The following is a 22,667-nucleotide window of genomic DNA, read 5'->3' on the forward strand; positions in this document are numbered from 1 at the left end:
AGGTGCTTTTTCAAAAGGCAACTAGGCTTTGATTATTCGTTAAGGAAATGTTTGGCTTCTCATTCAAGAAGTTTCTTCAGTTCTGTTTGAGCTAATAGGTTATGCCTTTTTGATGGGGTCAGAATTGGACAGCTAGGAACAATGGAGATACTTTTATTAAGATCTAGTATCTGATCCTGCCGGATCAAATTTGACAAATTTAATTACATTTCCCTATCTACATGGGACAGGATGTGTGCTAAAATGATGGAAAGTTAAAAGTATCTTTTAGTACTCAAAAGATTTATCAGCTTCGAGACTTTTTTGTTTAGATAAAAATTAAAAACAATAAGTACGACTTGTAAATGTTTAGTCAGGTTGTGGCATTTCCTTCCCTTTCATGCTAATTAATTGTTCATTCTTCAATCTTAGGCTATTAGATCAGGCAGAGGAATTATCTGTTTACTCTCTGTTTTGTCCTTCCACACTTTAATCCATATAAGAATGTTAACTAGTTAATGCTTATTTGGTGGCCCTAGTAAATAGTTTTATAAGCTTTTCCTGTTCTGGTTCTCGCTGCTGCTTGACTTCAGTAAAATCAACAGGCAGGAGGCAATTGCTTCAATATGGGGAAAAACCAGCTTTGATGCAGCCCTGTCGAACTAATGTTGAACTAAGAATTACCATATTTGGGACTATTGTGATATACAGATGTATACTGGACAGACTTTCTCTTGCTAGTGATGATTCTACAATTCTACAGTTAGGGTAATCAAGGGATTAGGGCGACAGTTTACTTCTGGTGGTGTATAGGCTTTTGTGAGCAAACAGTATTTCTGTGATTGCTGTTAGGATTACACTGTTAGAATAGGGAGTAGTTGCTATAAGACAGTATCTATTGTAGAGATAGTGATGAGGGATCCTGGCTTACAGGTAACCAGGTAGCTTTGCCCACAATGCCTAATCCGATGTTGCATAACCTTAGCTTGTTCCTTAATACCAATGTCATGTATATTTAGGATCAGACAGGAGAGAGTACACAAAGATTTTCTTGTGAATTAATTTAATTGTTCTCCTTTTATTAGTAACATTTCCAGAATACAACATGTTTCTCAGAGAATATTAACTATGCAAGGAACATTTAGTCAAAGCATACAAGCCAATCTTCAGTAAATACAGTAAACTCTTTTATGGCTAATTTCTCTATGAAACCAGTATTAACTATCTCCATGCTGCCATAGTTTTGTTTCTGCTGCTGTTACATTGTATGTTTCTATCTTAAATTAGCTATTGTTATCTATATAGCAGCTACTAAATTGTCTGTAGAGTTAATCAGGGCTTAAGGTATAGTTTAGCCAGTAATCTCTAATTCCAGTACAACCATTATTATCATCTTGTCTCTGGATATTATTGGTGCATGATAGGCGGAACCCTTGTCACATTATCTTAGTGTATTAAATCACTCAGGAAGATATGTCTCTTCAGCAGACTGATACTGCTTAAATCTATCTTTGCCTGCTAGTCATTTTTGTTTTTCTTTCCTCTGACTCCAACCCCTTTTTTACAGCTCCTTAGCCCGTTTCAGCTTCTCTTACCAAGAAATACGCTGTGCTCATGAAAAACTTGCTTTTCCTCTAAGCTGTTTCCCAGACTTAAGTTATCACAAGTAAAGTTTATGTGTCTGGCTGATCATGTAACAGAATGGTAAACAGCATTTATCTTTTCCACTCAGTCCTAGCTCTATTCTCTTAGGTAATCACTTTTTTTCCTGGTTTTCCCCCAATGGTGCTGCTAATGTTATTTTGTCTTTACTGTCATTTCACTCCCTATAAATTATGGCTACAATATGTTGTGCAGTTTGTGAATTTATGTTATTAAAATCAGTAGAGCTTGCTTTTAAACAAAGGCACGATTGTGATAGATTAAAAATATTTTGAATATGATCATAGAATATTAAAGTATAAATCCCCACTTGAGTATGAAAGTCAGTGATGAGCCTGAGCACGTTATTGCCTTCAGTTTGGAGTCTAAAATATGTATACTGTATATAGTGTTTGATCTTACATTATTAGAGTATCAATTGACAATATCTACCTATGCTTTTACTTTAGTGCGACTGATTAAATTGTAATTGAACTATTTAGGCTATGTAGCATAATGTTATTATTGCTGTTTCTATATATTCCTATTGTAGTTTTAAATAGAGGTAGCTGGGATTAGTCTTGAAATCATTTGAATAAGAGCTCTAAACAGTGAATGTATTTATTTTATTTATCACATTTCTGTATCGCCCACCTCAACTAAGTGATTCTGGGCAGCTTAAAAATAAAAAAACAAAAAGAGATGTGGTTAAAAACAATATTAAAATGAATTTTAAAATAATAATTTGAAAATTACAAAAGTTAAAAAAGGCAAAGGGAATGCCCTCAAGCTGCCAACCACCTCTAGAATTGCATGCAGTTCTTAGATCCCCTTGCCAGTTGGCAGAACCAGGTCTTGACGCTCTTCTGGAAGACAGAAGAGTGGAGTCTCACTTCACCTCTGGGAGCAAGATATTCCGTAGGGCAGGGGCAACAGCAGAATAGGCTCTCTTTCTAGACTCTGCCAGTCAACATTCTTTAACCAACAGGGTCCACAGCATATCCTATCTACTTGACTGGATGAGACAGGTCAACAGATCCCCACGTGGAGCAGGTAGCCCTATGTAGAACACATTGCAGTAGTCTGTATTGGAAATGATTAGGGCATGAGTGACAGAAAGAAGGACCTCTCAATCCAGAGGCACAATGGGTACATAATGTGAAGTTGAGCAAAGATCCTTCTAGTCATAACTGCATCCTGTTCTTTGAGCAGGAGTGGTGAGTTCAAGAGAATCTCCACATTGCAGACCACTCCATCTGGAGCAGTGCAACCCCATCCAGCACCAATGATGGTAAACCCAGATAAAGAAGAGGCCCTACCTACAGCCACTCCATCTCTCCAGTGTTCACTTAAAACCTGTTGTTCCACATCCAGACTCCTACAACCTCCAAATACCACTTCATAAGGACATCCATAGCATCACTTCACCAGGGACGGAGATGTACTAATGATTATCTGCAAATTGACAATAGCAATAGCACATTGCCACTACTCTGACAAAAAAACCCATGTCTGGTGCATGACTGTTTCACATTGGGCCATAAATGACCTAAGATAGGCCCATAGCCACCATGTTGGCCATAAACTCCCAAGGACAACAAATTGAAGCTCCCCAAGACCATCTGCCTGGAGAACTACTGCCCAGTTATCTACTAATTCACACAGACATAAACATCCAGATTCAGCTCTGCCCCCTTTGCTCTCACTGTATGGAAGGAAGGCCACGCCTACCACACCCCAGATTGAATTGCTGTCATATAATCAGTTCTCACAGGGCCTCAGCCACCATCCTCAGATGGCCAGAGTGTCTCTCTAGCTGGTCTTGTGATTCCAGCCGCTGCTTGCTCTTGTTTGCTGTGACTGCAGGACGGCAATCCCACAGGCCCTCCAGTGTTGCTGCTGCCATCACCCCATGATGCTGTTGGGTGCTAGCTGCTGGCCTGTTGCCCCAGGCTCCTATGGAGGTCCAGCCACTTTCCTGGGCCTGTTAAACCAATTGGCCATTGCCTGCTCCAGCCTGGTCTGGCTGCTCCACTCGTCACTGGCCTAAGCCTCTGGCTGGATAGCCCAATTAGGAACCCCCCAACTTCTTGCCTGGGAGAGTTCAGTCACCTTCCTGGGTCTGCACATTGCACGCTGCCACTCACCACTCCCTAATTGTTCTGCCCCCAGGCTGCTTGGTTGCTGAGTGCTCTAGCCGCTCTGTCATTATGACACATTCTTCCAAGTTAGTATATTCCGAATGGCATTTTTAAATAATGGATTTTTCTTAAAAGCTACAACTAGGACAAAATAATGTGGCTAGATTGCACAATAGGCAAATTATAGTAAACTATTCACCTATCCTGAATTTATTGTACTGGCTATAAATATACTACCTAGTCAAGGTGAAGAAATCTGCTATATAATACCAATCTATATATAGCTTAAGATCTGGACATCAAATGGTATGCTTATTCCCTGACAACAAAGACATGGCAAAGATGCCAGCTTGAGTTTGCCAGCACTGCTGCCTCTTCATTACACATTTACTTGAAGGAATGTATTCCCAAACACCATAGTTATAGAATCTTCTCTGTTTTGGCACCAAGCTTCCATTGCTAGGTTAAGACCTATCTGTTTGCTTTGTTTAATTGATACTGCTATACATTTTCTGTTTATATTGTTTAATAACTGTCCTGTAGTCACTCTTTTTAAGATTTAAATGTCTTTGCTTACTGATAATTTAATTTATAAACAATACATTATTTTGAAGCATTCTTTTAACGTGATCAGTTTTTTTTAAAAAAAGTATAATTGAATATTGTGATTATTAAAAAGCAGTGTAAATGTGGGAAAAATAGACTAACATGAAAGCCAGCGCTTAAAAAGTAGTATGTGGAACAATCTCTTTAGTATACACATTTGCATTGTACGTGTGAATTTCATGTCCAAAAATTACTTTACAACATGGTAATAGTGTCACTGCATCCATCATGAGGTGAACATAACCAGTTTTGTAACATTTGAATAGTTACAGATATTTGACAAACTGGTAATGCATTAATGCATTTTTAATTTGACCTTTAGTGTTTAAGATTTTATAATGAAGCTATTTTAGGCAACAAGTTTGTTTAATTGTTATGTATTATGCTAAGTTTTACAAAGCATGATAAAGGCATTCTCTTAAGTAGCTTTGACAGTTTTATCAGAGGAGACATATGGCCTACAAGTACCAAAGGAAATCCTTTGAAAGCATCAGCAAATTGCCTCTCAAGTGACCTTGTTTTACTGTAAATACATTTTCATAAGTAATTATACAGATCATATTTAGACTCAATAATTTCATAATGTTTATTTTAATTAGAGCTGTATTGTAGAGCTGCAGTTTTACTATTTTATTAGCCAGACATTCCAATAAATACCATCCTAAAATAAAGCCTAAATTAATCTAATTAGTACTTGATTTTTGTTTACCATTAAAAAATTCAGTTATTGAAAAATCTCTTGTCATTACTACATTTCCCATGTACAGTTTGTGTTTTTTGATGCTTGTGTTCCCAAAAGATTATAAACTAACAGAAAAAGTATTTAAAATTATTAATTTAAAATAATTTATTTTAATTATTGAAATAATTAACTAAACAAGGCAACATAATTGTATTAATTAGAAATTCTGAAAGATATGAGTACTAGGATCCTTAATTTGAACCATGTATTTTATAGATAAAAAATTGACTTAAAATGCAAATCTCATAAAGAAGTATTCTATGAAAAATGCTATTCAGTTTTTATGTTTGAATATAGTCGAAATAACTATTTTGGTAGATTGCTTGCATTTTTTCTATTAGATTTCATTTTAATGAGCAGAACATTTTAGTAACCAATTTTCAGATTTGAGATGTAGCAATTTGTTCCAGACATTTGTGACAAATTTGAAGAAAAAGTCATACAGTGTTAGATTTTCCAAAATGTTTTGGGAATATACCGTATATACTTGAGTATAAGCCGAATTTTTCAGCCCACTTTTTGGGCTGAAAAACTCCACTTCGGCTTATACTCCAGTCAACAAAAAAAAAGAACTGTCCCTTCGTTCGGAACAGGCTGCTGAGAGAAGGGAGCGGCAGAGCCTTGCAGAGCTGGCGGCAGTCCAGCGTTGTTTCTCCCCCTCGTGCGTGCGTGTGTGTGTCAGACCCACGGGAATGGCTGGTAGGGAAGCGGCATTCCGGCATTCCCCCCCTTCCTGTGTGTCGAGCCCACGGGGCTTGACACACAGAGAAACGCAAATGCCGGACTGCCGCCACCTTTACTAGCCATTCCTGCGGGTCTGACACACACACACACACACACACACACATGCCGCCGGGCTCGGCTCCTCGGCAGGAGGGGCAGCCCCCGCCGCGCCCCTCCCCTCCCGGCCCGCAGCGCCGCGCCGCCGCCGCTTCCTCCGGGCAAGTCGGGGGGGCTTGCGGGGCGAAGGCCAGGGGGCAGGCAGGGCGGGAGGGCGGCCGCGCAGCTCAGCGCCGCCCCGAAGCCACAGCCAGCCGCCGCTCCCCCCCCATCGCTCGCTCGCCCGCGCAGCCCCGAACTCGCCCCAACTCACCGCCAGCCGCCGCTCGCCCCCCATTGCTCGCTCGCCCGCGCAGCCCCGAACTCGCCCCAACTCACCGCCAGCCGCCGCTCGCCCCCCATCGCTCGCTCGCCCGCGCAGCCCCGAACTCGCCCCAACTCACCGCCAGCCGCCGCTTCCCCCCATCGCTCGCTCGCCCGCGCAGCCCCGAACTCGCCCCAACTCACCGCCAGCCGCCGCTCGCCCCCATCGCTCGCTCGCCCGCGCAGCCCCGAACTCGCCCCAACTCACCGCCAGCCGCCGCTCGCCCCATTGCTCGCTCGCCCGCGCAGCCCCGAACTCGCCCCAACTCACCGCCAGCCGCCGCTCGCCCCCCGCTTGCCCGCTGCCTCGCCCGTGCCGCCCCAACGCCACAGCCAGCCGCCGCTCGCAGGCCTTTCCGCCTCCCTCCCCTTTGGGCAGCGCTCCGCCCGGCGCCTTCCCTCCCCCGCTCTCCGCCGCCTGGCGACGCGCACACTGGCGCAGCGGGGCTGAAAGGAAGCCGGTCCCTTCCCTTCGCTCCCCGCTTAGTGCCCGAGTCATGGCTGCTGACGGGGTGGATGAACGCTGCTGTCAGCGCCCAGTTCGGGCAATGTGACTCCGACGGCCCCGCCGTATTTCTCGGACAGCAGCCCGAGAGGAAAAAAAAACCCTCATCTCTCTCCCCAGCCTCGTCTCCCGGCACGTTGGCCCCAAACTCCCCATCGGCTTTCCCGGCGTCGCTGCCAAGTTCGAGGGGAGAAGAAGAAGAAGAGCGGGGCGCGGGGGTGGGGGTGGGGGCTGACGGAGCGGACGAGCTTGGGCGGCGGGGCAGAATTCCGCGGGGCGCTTTCGAGGCCGCGGGAGCGAACCGTCTCCAGTTCTTCCGTTTACTCCCGGCTTTAGGCAGCTCCAGGCGCGCTGGGGAGTGAATTTGGGGGCGGAAGGGGTGCATCTCTTTGCGCCCCCCAGGCCTCCCTAGCTGCTTTGTTGATGGCAAGGGAGAATTGGGGATCGGAGTGGGGGGCATCGGCTTGGAAGGGGGCGGGGACGCGGCTGCTGCGGAGAGGACTCCGCTGTCCTTGAGGCAAGGCTGAAGCTCCTGAGCCTTCTTCCCATTTGCCTGGCTCTCTGCGCTTCCCTCCTTTCCCTCCCCCCCCCACAATTTTGCTGAATCAGGGGGCTTCTCTTGAGAAACGGGCACGAGGAGGGAAACAAAGCTTGACTGCCCCCCCACACACACACACAAAAGCGGCAAAAGCGGGGGGGGAGAGAGAGAAACGCCTTGTTCTCTCGTCTCAGCGGAGACTTGTTTCGGGGGATCCAGCCTCTGTCACACACACACAAACACACACACACACACACAAGCGGCAAAAGCGGGGGGGGGAGAGAGAAACGCCTTGTTCTCTCGTCTCAGCGGAGACTTGTTTCGAGGGATCCAGCCTCTGTCACTGGGCAGCTGACAGAAAGGGGCGGCAGAAGCTGCATCCCCCGAAAGAAGTCTTCGCCGAGAAAATGGGCGCTGAGATTTTCTCGGCGAAGACTCACCTTCTCCCGTTCACCTTCAGCAGCTCCGCCAGGCCCGTCCAGTGCCCTGCTAGCAGAGCTTGACAAATGCAAAAGCTGCTTTGGTTAAACACTGGAAGGTTTAGTGATTAACCCACCCCACCCCACCCGGTCTTCTTGCTGTTTCTCCCCATCCTCACTCCTACCCACAGGGGCTCTCTGCCTCTTCTACTACTTTTTCTTTCTTTCTTTTTTGCTGAGGTGTGCGTCTCTCTCTCTCTCTCTCTCTCTCTCTCTCTCTCTCTCTCTCTCTCTCGTGTGTTATCTCGAACCAGATGGGATGGCAAAGTCAAATGCAAATGGGGATCTTGCAGATCTTGCCCTGCCTTTCCCCCCATGGTTACCTTCTGTTCTTGATGAGCTCACGAGTGCTCAAGGACAAAATAGGGCTGGGCAGAGCCGGCAGTTAAAAATAGGATGCAGATAAAAGGAAAGGTAAGGAGGGGTTCAGGTTGAGAGGAGAGGGTGCGTAGCCTTAGTGTAACTCCTGTGTGGGCTGACTGGGTTGCCTCCGATGGGCTCGGACAGTGGAACAGAATGGAATAGAAAATATGGAATGGAATGGAACAGAACGTAGAACAGAACAGAACAGAACAGAATAGAATAGAATAGAATAGAATAGAATAGAATAGAATAGAATAGAATAGAAATATAGAAAGTGAATGGAATAGAATAGAATAGAATAGAAATATAGAAAGTGAATAGAATAGAATAGAATAGAATAGAATAGAATAGAATAGAATAGAATAGAGAATGGTAATAAGAATAGAATAGAATAGAATAGAATAGAATAGAATAGAATAGAATAGAATAGAATAGAAATATAGAAAGTGAATAGAATAGAATAGAATAGAATAGAATAGAATAGAAATATAGAAAGTGAATGGAATAGAATAGAATAGAATAGAAATATAGAAAGTGAATAGAATAGAATAGAATAGAATAGAATAGAATAGAATAGAGAATGGTAATAAGAATAGAATAGAATAGAATAGAATAGAATAGAATAGAATAGAATAGAAATATAGAAAGTGAATGGAATAGAATAGAATAGAAATATAGAAAATGAATAGAATAGAATAGAATAGAATAGAGAATGGTAATAAGAATAGAATAGAATAGAATAGAAATATAGAAAGTGAATGGAATAGAATAGAATAGAATAGAAATATAGAAAGTGAATAGAATAGAATAGAATAGAATAGAATAGAATAGAATAGAGCTGGAAGGGACCTTGGAGGTCTTCTAGTCCAGCCCCTTGCTCAAGCAGGAGGACCTATACCAGTGGTGGTGAACCTATGGCACGCCTGCCAGAGGTGGCACTCAGAGCCCTCTCTGTTGGCACGTGCGCCACCACCGCTGCCAGCAGCAGGTCCTTGTCGGTTGGTGGACTGGAAGAAAAGGGAGGGGGAAGCATTTTACATGCGTGCATGCGTGCACGGGGCCACGAGCAGGCACATGCTGCAAAGGGGGCGGGGCTAGTGCCTGCGTGATACTCACTAGCCCAGCCCCGTTCTCACGTGGTGCGGTGCCTTGTATCTGCACCCTGCGGCGCGGCGGTTGGCGTTTTTGTGCCTTGCGGTACGGTGGCCCATTTTTTGCTCCCCCTTTTTTTTCGTGCCAGAGGCGGCACTCAGAGGCGCCTCCCTGTCCCCTCCCCCGAGGGCACCAGAATGCCGATGCTGCCTTGGCACTTTGTGATAAACAAGTGGGTTTTGGCTTGCGGTTTGGGCACTCGGTCTCTAAAAGTTTTGCCACCACTGACCAATACCATCTCAGACAGGTGAATGTCCAGTCTCTTCTTAAAAACCTCCAGTGATGGAGCACTCTTGATTTCTGGTGGCAAGCTGTTCCACTGGGCAGCTGAGAGAAAGGGGCGGCAGAAGCTGCATCCCCCGAAAGAAGTCTTCGCCGAGAAAATGGGCGCTGAGACGCCTCATTCTCTCGCTCAGCGGAGACTTCTTTCGCGAGATCCAGCCTCTGCCGTGCTGCACCGAGAGAACAGCAAGCCGCCCCATTCTCTCGGCGGAGCACTCCACCGCCCCATTCTCTCGGCGGCTTGCCACCCCGTTCTCTCATCTCAGCAGAGACGTCTTTCGGGGGATCCAGCCTCCAGCTGCTGCATTTCCCAGCCTCGGCTTATACTCGAGTCAATAACTTTTTCCAGTTTTTGGGGGTAAAATTGGGGGTCTCGGCTTATACTCGAGTCGGCTTATACTCAAGTATATACGGTACTTACATTTTGTTGATCATAGAAAACTTTTGACATATTCCATATTTAAAGTCATAGAATATACTAGTTAAGAAGTAAAATGTGTTCTATTTTGTGTGTATTTTTTTAATAGAGGCACATGTTTAGAAAATAACATTGTTGTTGATGAAAAAACTATGCTTAGCTTCCCTTTGGGGAAAAAAGCAGTTTGGATAATGTTGAATTAACTGTATGTGCTTTTGATAATTTTGTGTGTCTGTATTTTATTTTCAAACTATGCATTCATTTTATGGTACTGCCTGATTGTACAATTTTGAATTTACTATTTTTAATGTGTTCACTTTCAGGATAACATTTTGCCATCTGCCTTTCCAGAGTAAATGGTTGTATGTGGGCACCGAAAGAGGAAATGTACACATTGTCAATGTGGAGTCTTTTACTCTCTCAGGCTACGTCATCATGTGGAATAAAGCCATTGAATTGTGAGCATGATATGGGTGAAAAAAATATGTATAGTCCATTTGGACTCTATTCAAATAAATAAATAAATAAATAAATAAATAAATAAATAAATAAATAAATAAATAAATAATAAATAAAGCTTTTTTAAAAAACTGATGCTTTGACTATTGCTGTCCAGTAGGTATAGACATTGAGTAACATAATAAATCTATTCAAAGAAAATATTGTTGCTAAAACAAGAACCATTCCAGTATTATTTTAAGTGGTTATATGCATAAACCTGTACTCTATTCCTTTACTCATTTATAATTTATTATAGACCCAAGAATATAGCTGTTCTCTTCCAGTAGTCCCAGTAGCATTTCATTTAGCCTATAAAAAAGGTCAATAAATGTTGAATGAGATACATTACAGGAAAGTGGGCTAAATGGAGAGGTGGGATTTTGAATAACGTGGAGATCCATTTTCTGCATAATTCTTCTGTCCAATTTTCCAACATGCTCACCTTTATTTACCCACCTCACCCTCATAGCAGGGATGCAGAAAAGTATCTGCTAATAAAAATGTTAGTAAATAATGGGAAAAAGTAGTTACATTTATTGAATAAGAATGGGTGTTGAATAATTTTTAAGACTATGTTCCCTTTTAATTAATAATTAAAAAATACAATTACAAACTAACTAATGCAAACTTACAAAGGAAAACAATAAAAAGAAAATATAGAAAGTATAGAAAAGAAAGAACAAAAATAGGGAAGAAATGGCGAACTGAAGATGACTCCCTGTTAAAAGTGAAGCCAGTTACTAACAGCAAAATGTAGGGCTGGCAATAAGACCTGCAGCAGGTTTCCATGTGCAGCTGGGTCTTGCAGCTGGCTGAGATTTTCATGTGCCAATGGTTTCTGTAGGCTGTGCTGGGCTCCCAGAGGTTTCCCCCCCACACCTTCTGAGGTACTCCTGCATGCCTTACCTCATATTCTGTCTGCTTAATGACCATGAGATTGCTTAAAAATCACAACAAGGAGTGCCAGATTTGTGGTCATTGAGCAAAGTGATTATGTGAAATCTAGCTTAATGACCACTTTGCTCCAGAAATTCTGTCCCAGTTGTGGTCATACGTTGAGGACTTTCCGTATTTGAAGGGACTAAAGATCAAAATTATTAAAAGGAAGGAATATGATTTGGTTTACTTTATCAAGATTAAAATAATGTTATCTAATAACTTTTAATAGAGTTTTGCTGATCAGGATTGAATGTCAAGAATTTAAGGATTTTTTATAGATAAGAGATGAGCTATGGGAAAAAGAAAGGTGATAAGTTACTAAAACGTTCTACATTTGTGATGAAGAGGGAAGTTATTTCTTCATATATTTCTTTAAATTTTATTTATTTGTATAAATCACTTTTATTTTGGGTACTAGATCTGAAGGCAGTAACATAAAATTGGAAATCTGTGGTTCAGGTAAACAACATAAGCCACCCAGAGTTGTTTAAATATAAGATGGGCGGCAAATAAATTTAATAGATAAATAAATAAAAATAAAATAAATAAGGATTGACCAGATCAAAGGACTTAAAATATTCAACCAAGTGAAAATATAATAGCTGAAAGCACTTGGGCAGGTTAAAAAAAAATACTACTTAGAGCAGACCTGGACATTTTATGATCCCCAGGCCACATCAGGTCCTTCGGTTGTCCCTGTCCGACCCATGTGCAATCAATCAGAAATTAGAAATCAAATGTAAATAAGCACACCTCAGAGGATGGGAGAAGAAGCTGAGTCAGGCCAACTGCGCAGTTGCTGTGCACTTCTTCAGTTGGTTGGCAGCCTCAAGAGGATGAGGAGAGAAAGTACTTTTCGATGTCTACACAGTGCTCACCTCTTGCCTGGAGCAGCCTGAGGAAGAGGCGGCATTATTGCATGAGGGGACCTGGGCTGGGCTACCCACTGCCACCTCAGTCAAAGCACGGTCATACAACTGGTAGAGTGCAGCTGGGAGCTAGCAAGTGGGAACGCTGTAGCAGTAACAACAGAGTGGTGGCCAGGCCAGATAAAATATCTTCACTTTCAATTCTGCCCACATACACTGTGGTCTCCATGACCATCCTGGGATGGAAAAAGTTGCTTGTTCCTTCTTTAGGGCTCTAAGATATGGCTGGAACCTTCACTTGGACTCATTAATGGAAAGCCAGTCTGCTTAATAATGGTATTGGGGTTTACACTGTAAATGATGTAATATTCTATATATCTGTATTTTTGCTTTTAAAAATATTGTTTAAATTTTTTAGGTCATCCAAGTCTCATCCTGGACCTGTTGTCCATATTAGTGACAATCCAATGGATGAAGGCAAGGTATGTTAAAAAACATACTAAACCAAACCTAAATTATATTGAAGACGATTGTGCTTTAGCACTAAAGTATGACAGATGCTTTATTGGATGTCCCAGTTTACATGTTTACATATATCAAGTGTTAGAACAAAGTATTTTTGGCAATTATATCCCCAACAGCTATTTACAAGTATGCCTACTTACTATTCATAATTGTACTTTTGACATGTTATGCTTCTAAAACAAATGGAAACTCTAATAAATGCTCAAATGTTTACTTTAGCATAGTTTGTATTAGTGTAAGCAATTATCTAAACATCTGGTTGCTTTTTAAAACATTAGATTATTTTTATTATTTTAATATATGAAAAAAGAGCCAAACACAGGAAAAACATAAGAAAACAGAAACATGTTATAATGTATATAACTACAGTAGTTATGAAACACAGTACTAAACCTGAAACACATAGAGTAATACTCAGTTTTAATAATAATCAGTATTTCCATTACTTCAGTAAATAGACAATTAACACATACCATCTTATCTGTGTTTCTATTTTTCCATACTAAAAGAATAATCTTGTTCGGTACATCCTAAGTTTGGTAAATCCATAGATATTCATAAAATGATGAATTCCAATTTTTTGCCAGGTTCAATGAACATGTTTAAATATATTGCTCTTTTCCAAATTATATTAACAAAATAATGAAATGAAATAATGAAAATTGGACAACAGTGGGTTAAATTGATGGTATGTACATAGGTGTCCCCCACCATTGTCTACTTTGATCATAATGAAATTGACTGCCAACTTTTATAAAATTTTTGAGTGAACCAATGAGAAAAGCTATTGTGTGCCATTAAGTCATTCACTCTCAATGACCACATAGTTCAGATTTTCATGAGTTGTTGAATTGGTCTCTTCTAAAGAATATCTTTAAGATACTTAACTATTGATTTAGGAATATAGGGTTTCTAGTTCTTTATTTCAAAATTTGTAAATAACTAACACCCACCTTAACAAAATTCTTTATTTAGAATATTTAGAATATTCCAAAGTATAGTTCAATAACAATAGTTATTGTTAATAATCAGGAGTTTCTGATGCTGTAATGCATTTGGATCATATTGTGAAATCAGCATGTTTTAATTGAATATACTCTCATTCTCTGTTTTAAATAATCCAGACTCCTCCTAAAATAATGTAAATAATGCATGCCAATGGTAAGGTAGAAAGTCAGGAAAATAATCCATTTCATCATATAATAGCTGTAATTGAGATGAATAAAATCTATGAGTTTATGCTTCCCATTTTTTAATTTTATTTTTTTAATATTTTCAAGTATTTTATCAGTTTACCTGAAATACTCTGAAGGTACAATGGGAATCTTTCTAAGCACACATATTATCTAGGAAGTAATACTCATTTTGACAACATTGTCTTTCCATTGTGATTTTTAACTATGTCAATACTACTCAGGTAAAATGTCTTTATAATACTGTACATATTCACTTCATTATATTGCTACCCTTCAGAAGGGGAAGGATCCTTGTTTCTTTTTACCTTTGGACGAATAATTTAAACAGAGTATTATCTACTTATTAATTAAATAACAAAGCAGTCAAAAGATGAGTTCCTTAAGCTGAGACAAAATTGGGCTAGCAAATTTAATTTGAAGACATCAGCCAAATTTCTGACATAAATTTTTGTTTGATATTTTTAGATAGGTTATGCCTAATTTTCTATTTTTGTCACTCATTCAGTTTGTGTGCAGTTTTATTAGCTGAAATGGAATATAGTGCAGAGTAGTTTTGTTAGCAGGATAAACCTTAAATATTAGAAAATCTTCTCTGATATCTGATTTTATATTTAAAAAATGATCTTGTATGTATTTATGACGAACTCATGCTATATGCCTTTAAACCATTTTGATAAGCAGGAAAATCAGATTGAGAATTCAAATTCCAAAATGATATTGGTTAGTCTAAAGCACAGATCTAAGCTTTTGTGTGCTTCGTAAGTAGTTTCCCCCCTCAATCTTGGTCCTTTTTGAATGATATTCTTAGAATAATATTCTTAGAATCATTAAAAGCTGCTTTATTCCTGAAATCCTGTTAGATGTGGGGAAAGGAACAGACTACATTATACCAATCCATATTTATTTATTTCAATAAAATATAGTACATACTAAGGTCTATCAGTAGAAATACTGGAGCTGATTTAAGATACTAGCAAAAACCATTCTATCTAAAACTAAAAGTCTTTAAGCAAGTCTACTTTTCTTTGGTCATATGCAATAACAGCCTTTGCAGCTAACCAGTAAAGGCTTTACTTTCTCAGCCCAGTGGAGATAAACTGTGAACAAAGCAGGGCCATCCTTTGGGGAACTACTAACTGCATCATCTTCAGATAATATAGCCTAATGAAATGCTCGCTGCTAGGTAAGATTGAAGAGCCTAGGCAGCATTGTTATGAGATGAGTGGAGGGAAATGCAGCTTTCTATTATATTTGGTTTTTGTATATGTATATGAATTGTTATATTTGTAAATAATCTTCCTTGTCACGTTTGTTTACATTCCTGGTATATTTTTATAAGGGGTTTCATTCAAGTATGCAATGATTTAGCTGTAGACTGTATTGGTACGTTTAAGAAGATAGTGTGCTTAATGATGTTTTGTTATCTTAAGTAGTTCTTAAATCTTCAAATAGCTACTTTAGTAATAAGTAATTTAGTACTATGTTGTATACTTTGAATCAGATACAAGGTAAGAAATTGCAGGCCTTACTTTCTAAAAGAAGAAAAAAGAGACTAACCATTTTAGAAACTGAATGCAGAAAAGTGCAGAGAAATAATTTATTTTCCCAAATCAGTTTCTAACATTTTTCAGCTCAGCTTCCACTTAATACAATAAACAATTATATATTTCACATAAATTAATACAATACATGGTTCACCGTCTCTCTATATGTGTATATCTGTCTGCCTGTCTGCCTATTTACCTACCTACTTACCTTCCATATTTCCACACGAACTGAAAAGGCAGTTATACAAGTTGTGCTAAGTTCCAGCTTTTACAAACACCCCCCCAATAGTTTGCAGAAGGAGAAAATGTTACCTACCATAGGTTACAAAAGAGGCTAAATAACTGTATAGGGGGGGAAAGTAATATAGTCCTGACTTATTTTTAAACAACTCTAGGAAGATAATGTTTCAGTTCATATTTTAAAAACTGACTTGGAAAAAATTGATCTTACCATTAAAATTACTGTGTCATGGGGAGATGAATTAGATCTAAAAAAAATGAATGAAGTAAAACAGACACTGTGATGTATTTTCTACTGAATCATTGTTATGTAGAGAGTTTCTTAAGTCATACAGTATATTCTTAAAATAGCCTTCAAACCCTGAAGGCCATTTTTGCACTCTCAGCTAAGTTCAAGAAATTATAGAAGAAGAATTGACATATTTGCTAACATCACTCACTCCTAAACCTTGAAGCATCCCCAAAAGATGTCATGATTGATGGTATCAAAAATCACTAAGAACTCAATATGGGCTAGGATGTATACATTACTACCATCCCAGACCAATCAGAGGTTATCTAAAAGTGCATCTGGTGCTTTCTCAGTACTACATCCTGGTCTGAAAGCCGATTGGAAGGATTCAGGATAATCTATTTACCCGGGGCCCCTCTGCAGTTGCACTCTTTTCAACAGCTTTTCCGGGAAAAGGATGCCAGATAAAAATTGTCCTGGGAAGGTATTTTGAGAAGGGGTGGGACCACAGACTATTTAAGAGCTGGAGATATCACTCCCCTCTTCAAGGAAGCTTTTCACACCATTTGAATCCAATTATATATTACCTGCTGGGAGGCCTTAATCAACCAGGAGGGCAACTGCACTATAGAGGACTAGTCCATTTTTGAAACTAAGTTTAACTTCTTACAGGTTCATTTCTTGTATGCCATAAGAATTAATTTAGCTAATCTAATATTTGACAGATAAAGCAGCTTGAGTCAATAAACTATGTAAGGATGTGCTGAACACCAAGGTACAGACCAGACCAGGAAACATACTCCAGGGTGGCCTAAAACTATTTTAAGATGGATTGTTTTAACAGAATGCTGAGGCATAAATTACGCTTGAGCAAGATTAGATCTTCCTTTGAATGGGTTGCACTATTTTCTGTTTTCTCCAGACATATAATTTGCTTTCTTGGTTTAGCAAGTTGGTGCTGTACAAATTTCATGAGAGAAAGAACAGGTTTCCATTTATATCCCGCCCTTCTCCGAAGACTCAGGGCGGCTTACAAGCTTAGCAGTAGCCTTCATTCTATGTATATGCCTGCTTATTAGGGCTTTCACAACACACCCCAAGCGGCATTATTACAAAGTCAGCTTAATTGCCCCCAACAATCTGGGTCCTCATTTTACCTACATCAGAAGGATGGAAGGCTGAGTCAACCTTGAGCCTGGTGGGATGCGAACCTGCACTAATTGCAGGCAGCTGGTGTTACTTAAGGAGGCATTAGCCCACTGCTCCACCAAGGTTGCTTATTTTTTAACTATAGTTCTTTATTTAGTTTCCTATGCTTTTTGCAGGTATCTGTCACAGCAGTTTTCAAACTTCTGTGGTTGCTATGGCAGTTTCTAGGATTCAGTGAAGGGGAGGAGGCTGGAATCACGCTGCGTGTCTGCATTAAGAAAAATAGCACCTATGAAAGTGCATAATGAATATTTATTCATTCAAATAATCTGTAAGGTTACCCATCTCCCCAAAGTGACTCTAATGACATCCAAAGGTTAAAACCACAATAATGATAGTTATTAAATGCCAATGCCACAAATACAGTCCAACCCATACAGAATAATTTAACCACGTTTAGCCAGCAGAGTTTACCTATGCATATAGCCTAAAAATGTAGAAGAACACCCAGAATCATGGCCATCCTAATCTCTGGGGTGATGCTGTTCTATAGGACAAGTACCACCACAGAAAAGACACAACTCTGAGATGCAGCAGGGTAAGATTGTTTACAATAATGAAAAGGACATGTGTATGATTAGAGAGGTGACCATTCACAACAGCACAGATAAGCATCTTGTTCTTTATAAGCTCATCTGCAGTTTACAAACTTCCTAGGATACCATTTATATGTATCAGAATATCCAATTATTGCATGTCCCAAACAAATGAGATCTCAGTTATCATTTGTCTACAAAACGTACTGAAATATTAATTTATCTGGCATGCAGATGCACTTATAGTAGAGAATTGTATGGTAATTTGGTGAGCCATAGAGTTGCACTGATTCTTATGTACCAGAATAACATTAATACAACTTGTAATTTATTACAGCTGTTGATTGGTTTTGAATCAGGAACAGTGGCATTATGGGACCTCAAATCCAAGAAGGCGGAATACAGATACACACATGATGAGGTAAAAAAAAAAGTCTGGCATGTTTTGAGTCATACTGTAATTTTGTTGACTGTATTGGAATTTTGCAGAAGAATTACTATTCAGTAAATGTTTACTCAGCATTGTTGCTTATATTTATGGAAGAAATATATCTAGATACAGTCAACCCAGTAAAGCAGGAAAATATTCAATTTATTGATTCACATAGGAATTTAAAGGTTAGTCAAATGGCTTTAAGTATTGTAGTACCTGAGGGCAATAGAAGAAGGGGACTGTTGTGACTCAGGGCCAGCCTGTGGGTCCGACAGCCGGCTCTGATGTATCGGATGACTCTGAGGGGGAGGAGGGAAACGAACCGGCTGATGATGGTTTGGAGGAGGGAAACGAACCGGCTGATGATGGTTTGGAGGCTTTGCAGAGTCCTCAGCCGGGGACCTCTTCTCAGCTGCGTGAGCCCGAGAGTGCGGAGGAAGATGACCCACAGCTGGCCCTGTTCAAGGACGCCCGACGCAGGAGGCAGTCAAGCAGGAACAAACAAAGAAAGGCTGCAGGACTCCTCGGGAGGAGGCACAGGGAGACCACGCCCTGAGCTCTCTATAAAAGGAGTGTTTGGGGAGGGGCTGGTTGCTGAAAGCAACTTTTCCGCTTGAGAAGACAAGCTCTAGTGTTTTTGTTAACTGCGTAATTAAATCTTGGCAGAAGCCTTTTAGCCTTGGACGCTTTCCAGTCTCTTCTTTTTGAATAGGGGTTGCGAGAAGAGGGCTGGTTCAGAACAGGGACGACAGAGAATGAGGTTCCTGGATGGAGTCACTGAAGCAGTAGGCATGAGCTTAAATGGACTCCAGAAGATGGTAGAGGACAGGAAGGCCTGGAGGAACATTGTCCATAGGGTTGCGATGGGTCGGACACGACTTTGCAGCTAACAACAACCAAAATTGTAATACCTAAAATTATATCTCATATATAGAGGACAGAGTAGATTATATGTTTTAACCAACTCCCCCCTCCCCCCGGTATAGTTGGACTATGAGGTAATTGGGATAGTTCATACGGCCCAAACCATAATTTGGGCTCTCAGAACCCTCCCTTACCAACCAAGTGGGAGGGTCAAAACTATCAGACATATTTTTTCCTGGTATATAGGATTTTGTGGTGAGCATTAATAAGGAAAATGGATATCTTAAAACTTGCAGAGGTTATCTTAACATTTCTGACTGTAATCTTTGAAAGTTCCTGGGGAATAATAAAAATTGCAACTTAAAAGAAAAAGAAGTATCTAACGAATTAGGGATTAATCAATGTAATATCTATACAGACAAGAAACTAGTTACTAAGCTAGTTACTAAGCTCATCTTTTAACAGCATTGCTTTGTCAGATAATTTTGTTTCTTTTATCACATAAAAACTAGTTATGTAGTAGTAATAGTTAACTGACTGATTAGTCTTGCAATCGTATCAGTAAAATAAAATACAATAAGTCTAATTTCAGAGTGAAATAGAGAGAAATACAATGATAAAATACATATCATATACATATGTGGTAACACGAGTTAGTAATTAGATGGATGAATCTCCCTCACAGGGAATCCCAATCTGTTCAATGTATCAGATTTGTAGGATCGCTGTCTTAGTTATAAATTTAGCTGTTCAGCATACAGCATGTACATTTGAGCCCAAGAGGAAAAATATGATTATGGTTCAGATCGCAGTGGGCTGTTCTTTCCAATAAGGATGGGGACATATAATTAAGAATTTGACGATATATGATAAATACTTTTAATGGTTGGAGTACTGCATATACAGGTTCTCTCATTATATGGCAAGTGTTGGAAATGCTCATACTTGGCCATGAAGTCCAACAACTCAAAGTTAACTAGAGCAAAGGAAAACTGTGGATGTTGTGTGCCTTGATCTCAGTAAAGCATTTGACTAGGAGATTCAAAATAGCCTTGTGGACAAGATAGAAAAATATGAACTAGATGGTATTACAGTTTGAGATATTTACAGCTGGTTGAACAACTGCATCCAAAATATCCTCATTATTGGTTTTGATCATTGTAAGGGGGAATGTTGAGTGGAATCCTTGAAAATTTTATTCTCATTCCAATGCTATTCAGCATCCTTGAATACCTGGCTTGTGGTAGTGCATATGATCAAAATCTAGAAATATTGATGTAGCACTAGTTACATCCACTTCTCATTTAGTGACCAAGTTCTGCTAAGCAAAATGGTCACTAAATGAACATATGACAGAGAGACAGCTACTCCAGTGTTATTTTTCCTCCAGCATGCATTGTTGTCAGGTGCGTGACATTTTGTGGTAATTGCATGCATTGGTCACAAAATGATTTTTTAAATTTCCATGGTATTTGTGAACGGTCACTAACTGAAGAATGGGCGTACATGTAAGCAATCTGTATGATGTAGCAACTAAAAAAGGCACGTTACATCCAGATCGGTAGTACACTGTGAACTCTGTTGATTAAACCACATTTGGAGTATAGTTGTACCTTGGTCCTCATCAGTAATTTGTTCTGGAGGACGTGCTGAATACTAAAACCAACGGGTACTGAAGAAACCATGTGACATACCATGTGACCCGCTATTTCGGCCAGAAGAAATAGTGAGTCATGAGGCAGCCAACATCAGCAACTTCTTTCTTGCATGTTGATTACCAGGAGAAAGACAAGTGCTGGGACAAGATTTCTGCTTCAAAACATGTTGAATACCAAATTCAACGGGTTTTGATACATCGAATGCCGAGTTATAACTATACTTTATTCCCCTTTGGGCAATACATTTTAAAAGGATACAGAGACCCTCCACTGAGTTCACAGGATATGTACCAGAATGATGAGGGCTCTGGAAATCAAGCCTTATGAAGAATGGTAATTTGTTTAGCTTACAAATAGAAAATTAAGAGGAAATATGAAAACAGTGTGTATTGTTCTCTATTGAAACTGAAAGAAGGACAAGATTAATGTATGTCAATTAAAGAAGATTGAGGCTAAACATTAGTAAAATGTTCTTAATGACAAGGGCTATTGAACAGTTTTCCTAAAACATTATCTGACTACCTTTTATTTGATGTTTTCAAACTGGCTGGATGGCCCTACTAGAAATTGTTTAGTGAATTCTTATACTGTTCATCAATAACAATTTCATTCATCTGTAATTTTCCACCAATATAATAGTTTTCCAATTTTAAACATTTGCTTTTCTGCTATAGGTAAATAGGTGTTCACATCACTTACTTCAAATAAGCTTTAAATATCTTTCAGCTGCGGCATATTCCAGAATGTAGAATCTTAAGACTAACTTCATAGAATATATGTCCCCTAAAGCAAGAACCACTACGGTTGTTTATTCTCATATAAGTATCTATAGAATTGTTGCCTAAAACGTTTTGAGTATCATTTATGCTCAAATGACAGCATGTATATAGTCATTAACAAGGATTTTAATCTTTTTTTAAAAAATGGAATTATATGGAATATAATATAGGTCTTTTAATGTGTGTGTGTGTGTGTGTGTGTGTGTGAGAGAGAGAGAGAGAGAGAGAGAGAGAGAGAGAGATCTATCACTTAAAAATCTGATTAGATCCAAACGGCATTCTGCATATGAGAATCAGTTCCTTAATTGATGGATTTTACAAAATTTTCTTCTATTATATTAGTTCAATTAGTAATATTTCATTTTGACTTTATCATATTTTGCTATTTCATTAGCTTATTTCTAATTTTGGAGTTAGATTGTCTAGCTCTTTTTCTCATATTCTCATATACGGTAAGTATCTATAAAATTGTTGCCTAAAACGTTTTGAGTTCATTTATGCTCGAATGACAGCATGTATGTAGTCATTAACAAGGATTTTAATCTTTTTTAAAAAATGGAATTATATGGAATATAATATAGGTCTTTTAATGTGTGTGTGTGTGTGTGTGTGTGTGTGTGAGAGAGAGAGAGAGAGAGAGAGAGAGAGAGAGAGAGAGAGAGAGAGAGAGAGAGAGAGAGAGAGAAATCTATCACTTAAAAATCTGATTAGATCCAAACTGGGCATTCTGCATATGAGAATCGGTTCCTTGATTGATGGATTTTACAAATTTTTTTCTATTATATTAGTTCAATTAGTAATATTTCATTTTGACTTTATTATATTTTGCTATTTCATTAGCTTATTTCTAATTTTGGAGTTAGATTGTCTAGCACTTTTTCTTAAATGTTTTATTTTTAAATTTCAGGTAAGTTAAATTAGGTAGGCGAATATTTGCTGGACACAATAATTAAAGTACTGATGGCAGAAACTCTATTCCTTAATTCATTTTGCAAAATGTATAGCAAATACACTGTAGGTAATAAAGGATAGGGAGCTCATAGAAGTTTTGCTAAAATATATTGGTTTGATAATCTTATAAAATACCATCTTTTTCAGTGATACACAAGTCTACTTTCAGAACTGTAACCTATTACCTGTAAGATTTTCT

At 39.4% G+C, this 22,667-nt stretch overlaps 1 protein-coding gene across 4 annotated transcripts in view; it reads left to right on the forward strand.

Annotated features, from left to right (window-relative positions):
• The window catches only part of STXBP5 (syntaxin binding protein 5), a 121,376-nt gene that overhangs the window by 31,466 nt on the left and 67,243 nt on the right, over positions 1-22,667 (forward strand). For all 4 annotated transcript variants that reach the window (XM_081322624.1, XM_081322625.1, XM_081322626.1 and 1 more), the window contains exons 5-7: positions 10,313-10,447; positions 12,717-12,780; positions 18,121-18,204. In XM_081322624.1, coding sequence (XP_081178750.1) covers positions 10,313-10,447; positions 12,717-12,780; positions 18,121-18,204 — 283 coding nt within the window. The remainder of the gene's footprint in view (positions 1-10,312; positions 10,448-12,716; positions 12,781-18,120; positions 18,205-22,667) is intronic.

Source organism: Vipera berus (assembly GCF_964194415.1).
Source record: "Vipera berus genome assembly, chromosome: 1".
Classification (NCBI taxonomy): domain Eukaryota; kingdom Metazoa; phylum Chordata; class Lepidosauria; order Squamata; family Viperidae; genus Vipera; species Vipera berus.